The sequence below is a fragment of the Octodon degus genome, unplaced genomic scaffold (assembly GCF_000260255.1).
Source record: "Octodon degus isolate 3935 unplaced genomic scaffold, OctDeg1.0 scaffold00002, whole genome shotgun sequence".
Taxonomy (NCBI): Eukaryota; Metazoa; Chordata; class Mammalia; order Rodentia; family Octodontidae; genus Octodon; species Octodon degus.
The window spans coordinates 22048383-22051035 of NW_004524578.1; the positions used below are offsets into that span (position 1 = coordinate 22048383).

Sequence of the window (2653 nt, forward strand, 5' to 3'; positions counted from 1 at the left end):
CAGTACTTACAAGGCACTTTTTATTATTATTAGGAGGATGCCCAAGGGTATTTCCTGGACTTACTTGCTGTTATGTATGCTGCCCACCCTACAGCCAGATGAAGGCAGGTCAGGCGTTTGTTGCCAGCAATGACCAGTGGGTGGACCTGTTGAGGGGGGAAAGACAGATGAGTTCATTAATGACAAACGTGTAGGCATGAGTTCTCCCAAAGCATAGCAGTTTGGCACTAGTTTGATACAACTAACCCTTCCCAATGAAATAGCTACTGAAGGCATGGCCAATAATTTATATGACTATAGAGACCTTGAATCCCTTGGAAAAATGTCAGGGATTTAGTTGCCTTCATAAAGGAGGAGACAGTGGAATGAAATGTATTAAAAATTTATTTGATGTTGGTTAAAGCAGGGCAAAATTTGATGCATAAAAAATAGTAGGATCTTCAAATATTTGGGAATAAGACCCTTAGGTGGAAGAGTGATCAGAGAAAACCAGATAATTCATGGTATAGACCATTACAGCAAGAGCCTAGGAAAATTCCACAACTCTAGATTCTGTGTCTGCTTTTAAAAAAGTGGAATGGTGAGGGAACAATGGGCTTCAGGAGGGGAGCTTGGTCTCCTGAGATTCTGGTATCACCGTTCAGGCTTCCTGTGGCCCCTGTCACTGGGTGTATGTGTCAAAGAGTGATGTCCCTTTTCCTCTGCTTCCAGGATTGTCCTCCAGAGGCAGAAGACTTCAGAGCCCAGCAGTGCTCAGCCTACAACGATGTCCAGTATCAAGGGCGTTATTATGAGTGGCTTCCACAGTACAATGATCCCACCGCCCCGTGTGCACTCAAGTGCCATGCACGAGGGCAGAACTTGGTAGTGGAGCTGGCACCCAAAGTGCTAGATGGAACTCGCTGCAATGCCGACTCCCTGGACATGTGTATCAGTGGCGTCTGCCAGGTGAGCCAGACCTGCCTTTTGTGGCCCTGCTTCTGGGATGCACCACGCCCACTCTCAACAGAGAGAATTTTTTGCTCCCATACTTTTGAACATGCAGGTGAAAGTATTGTTTTTGACTACTGCAATGTAAAAATATGTAAGAGAACATGTTAGCCTTTAAATCGTGTTCACAGTGGTTCTCCAGGGTGAACATGTGTCAGAACCTTGGGAGGACTTAGGATAATTGGAATACTGGGTTCACCTCCACAGTTTCCAACTTAGCAAGAACGTAACCTTCAGAGAAGTTCCTAGAGATACTGATGGTGCTGGTCAGAGGACCACACTTTGAAAACCATTGCTTTAGAAAAGTAATACTGATATATTTTCTATATTTTCTTATTAAAACTAATGAGTTCTGTGTTAGTTAGTTTTTCATTGCTGTGACTAACTACTTAAGTTATGCAACTTAAAAGAAGAAAGGTTTATTTTGCTCAGCAGTTTCAGAGATCATAGTCCATGGTCCATGGTGTTGTTTTTAGGTCTGTGGAAACAAAGGTCATGATGGAAGGGTATGACAAGGAGAGATGTGCACTTTATGGTGGTCAGAAAAGAGAAATGGAGGGAAAGAGCTCAAAGGGAGGGGCAAGGGAGCAGGTGTAGCCCCAAGGTCACACTGCACGAACCACCCCTTCCAGTTTGGACTCTCCTCCTGTTTCCATTACCTTTCCATAGTGCTGCCAAATTATGGTCTTATCAGTGGATTAACTCATTGATGAAGTCTGTGCCCCTCATGACTCAGTCACCTTCCAAAAGCCCGTTCTCTAAACGTGAGCTTTTGGGGAGAACACTTTACATTTAAACTATATTTGCTTTTGGTTTGGGGTATCAGTGCCTGACATAACTGAGTGAATGCCTTCTAGAGGATTTCTCAGAGTAGGCTTTTAAAAAAATTTATTTTATTAGGACATATGTGCAGAACATGACACTACAGCTTATTTCCTTTTTAAAAATCTCCTTCCCCTTCCCTTCCTGTCTCTCCCTCCTCCTCCAGTTTCTCCAGCCAAATTTTCATTCTTATTGATATTATTAATCTTAGCTCATATTATTACATATAATGTTTACATTAATTGAGGTTATTAGATTCCTATACATGGCATATTTTAATCTTTTTAAAAAATTTATTTTAATCTTTTATTTATTTGGTACAAGGTCTCGCTATGCAGCTCAGACTTGTAGTGACCTTCCTGTCTCAGCCTCTCCAGCAGTGGGATTACAGGCGTGCGCCACCATGCCCGGTTTTCATGTGGTATGGGGGATAGAACTTGGGTCTTTGTGCTTGCCAGGCAGGCACTAAGATCGCTGAGCTAGCTCTCCAGCTCAGTGTATTTTATTCTTATTTCTTTGTTCCCTCCTCATCCCATGCCCTTGTTCTATTTATCCTCTTCCTTATCATAAGAGATCCAACACCTTGTCCCCTTCTACCTACTCTTTATTAGTCTCTTGGTTTGTATTTGCTTCACTCAAGTGAGAGATAGCATATGGTATGTAAATTGGTGTGTCTGGATTATTTCACTCAACAATGTACTTTTTAGCTGTATCCATTTCCCTACAATTGTCTCAAACGTGTCATTCTTTATAACCAAATAGTGTTCCATTATATACAGATACCACATTTTTAATTTTTTTAAATTTCTTTTTTTTCTTGTCTAAACAATATTAGTACAAA

General features: G+C 41.5%; 1 protein-coding gene across 1 annotated transcript in view; it reads left to right on the forward strand.

Moving 5' to 3' along the window:
• Window positions 1–2653, forward strand: part of Adamtsl3 (ADAMTS like 3) — a 497024-nt gene that overhangs the window by 185019 nt on the left and 309352 nt on the right. The window contains exon 5 of the mRNA XM_023712415.1: window positions 712–948. Within this exon, the coding sequence (XP_023568183.1) occupies window positions 712–948 (237 nt within the window). The remainder of the gene's footprint in view (window positions 1–711; window positions 949–2653) is intronic.